At 49.5% G+C, this 1,742-nt stretch overlaps 1 protein-coding gene across 1 annotated transcript; it reads right to left on the reverse strand.

Moving 5' to 3' along the window:
• Positions 1–266: 266 nt before the first annotated feature.
• Positions 267–1,240, reverse strand: LOC125544048. Its single transcript, XM_048707586.1, has 2 exons — positions 935–1,240; positions 267–819 (listed from the first exon to the last, which is right to left on the reverse strand). The coding sequence occupies exons 1-2, from the start codon at positions 1,061–1,063 to the stop codon at positions 379–381; spliced, it is 570 nt and encodes a 189-aa protein (XP_048563543.1). The 5' UTR covers positions 1,064–1,240; the 3' UTR covers positions 267–378.
• Positions 1,241–1,742: the final 502 nt, after the last annotated feature.

Genomic DNA, 1,742 nt, shown 5'->3' on the forward strand with positions numbered 1-1,742 from the left:
TTCGTATTCTGTGTTTTGTGTAGCTCTTTTTTTTGAGAAACGTGTTTTGTGTAGCTCTTGAGATTGTGATGCAGGGTCAAATCTAATTAATATATTCTCAATATTAATATTTCATGCTGCGGGAAGCACATGCTCGTTTTTTAAAGTGAAAAACTGAGTTGAAAAGTTACAAAAACATCCAAAAATTGTGTCCCCAGCAATTTTTTGGAACACTGGTCGTAGTAGCTGTGTGGGTGATTTTTTTTTTCAAAAGTGGGGCAATGGAATAACAAATACGAGGCCCTTGAACGCACATAACTCACTATTCGTAGTAGCAGTGGTCGACTGGTGGTGTATCCTACTACAAAACAAACATACTCCATGAACGGAGTGGAGGTGCTAATCGTCCTGCAGGCCGTCGAGCACGACGGAGCCAACGAACAGCCCTGCAGCGACGGCCGCGAACAACGTAGCGACGACCGTCTGGGCCGTCACGAGCAGGGTGGAGTCGTCCGGCACGAAGACAACCGTGGCGATGGAGGCGACGACCAGCGGTAGCGACAGCGACGCGAGCACAGCCGGGGACACCGTGGCTGCGCTCTCGACGAGGCTGAGGAGTCCCAGGTCCTCGGCCTTGGAGAGCAGTCCGAGCTTCTCCAGCGAGGAGAGCGTGACGCCGAGCTCCTCCGCCTTGGACAGCAGGCCCGCCTTCTCCACGCTGCTCAGCACCTTGCGCTTCTCAAGCTTCTTGAACACGTCCACCGACGCCTCCTCGCTCCCCTCCGCGAAGATCCCCGCGCCGAACCACTGCTTGGACCACCCATCGTCGTACTTGTTCACCTTCAAGATCAATTTTTAAGATACTACTACAGCATGTGGTGGAACTGAACATGGACACGAAATTGGATCTTGGCAACAAGAGAATTCACAGAGCTGGAGTCACAAGTCCGATTACCTTGTTCTTGGGAGCCATGGCTGTGACCTTGAAGTGCCTTCTCCTTGCGGGGGACGGGAGGCCCCGCTGGGACTGGGACAGACAGGACGAAGAGCAGCAGCCGGAGATTGCTGCTGATATTGCAGCCATTTCTGCCTCCTCTTCCCCTGCTCTCTTCTTCCTCTAGTGATACGAAACACAGGTTATTGTTTGACTTGTCTGCTTCTCGGCTTTTGTTGTACGTGAAACTGGAACGTGGCCGCTGGTTAGCAGCAGCTTATCTTTGGGATGGCCCCGAGGGCCACGAGATACAAGCTGAGCCACAAAAAATGTCATGGGGGGCGATGTGTTACGATGTCAGCGTTGGGTCTCCTACCGTCGGTCGTTGAGACACCTCAGCTATAATTCAGCTTGCCGCCAAGCCATTGGGATGTAAGTGGGGTGAAAACTTAGTTGCAATATATTTCAATGATATTTGATTATACAAACATAACAAAGAACTAAACAAAAATAATATATGTATATAATGTATAATATAGTTTATAATTGTATAGATGTAAATTTAGTTGAGTATAAATAGCAGAATGGCTAAACCTTTTTCCGTGCATGGTTGTTGATGTTTCTAACCCCTCTCCGCCAATCGCCTGAGCTCGTCGGCTCACTACCACCGTAGCACGTGTGTGTGCAAACCATCATCATGTGCATCGTCGGCTCGCCCCACAGCTTCTACTGTCGCCACTTGTCGGTTTGAAGCTTTTTCCATCTACGGTTGAAGCTTTCTTTGTGAACGATTGCAACTTTTCCAGTTGTGCGGTTTCCCCTTGAGCTT

The sequence above is a fragment of the Triticum urartu genome, chromosome 3 (assembly GCF_003073215.2).
Source record: "Triticum urartu cultivar G1812 chromosome 3, Tu2.1, whole genome shotgun sequence".
NCBI classification, from domain to species: domain Eukaryota; kingdom Viridiplantae; phylum Streptophyta; class Magnoliopsida; order Poales; family Poaceae; genus Triticum; species Triticum urartu.

Excerpts from the sequence above, each read along its gene's own strand:
- LOC125544048 (XM_048707586.1), bottom strand. The coding sequence starts at position 1,063 with ATGGCTGCAATATCAGCAGCAATCTCCGGCTGCTGCTCTTCGTCCTGT. Across the intron at positions 820-934 it reads CCATGGCTCCCAAGAACAAG|GTGAACAAGTACGACGATGG; the intron begins GTAATCGGACTT and ends TTGATCTTGAAG.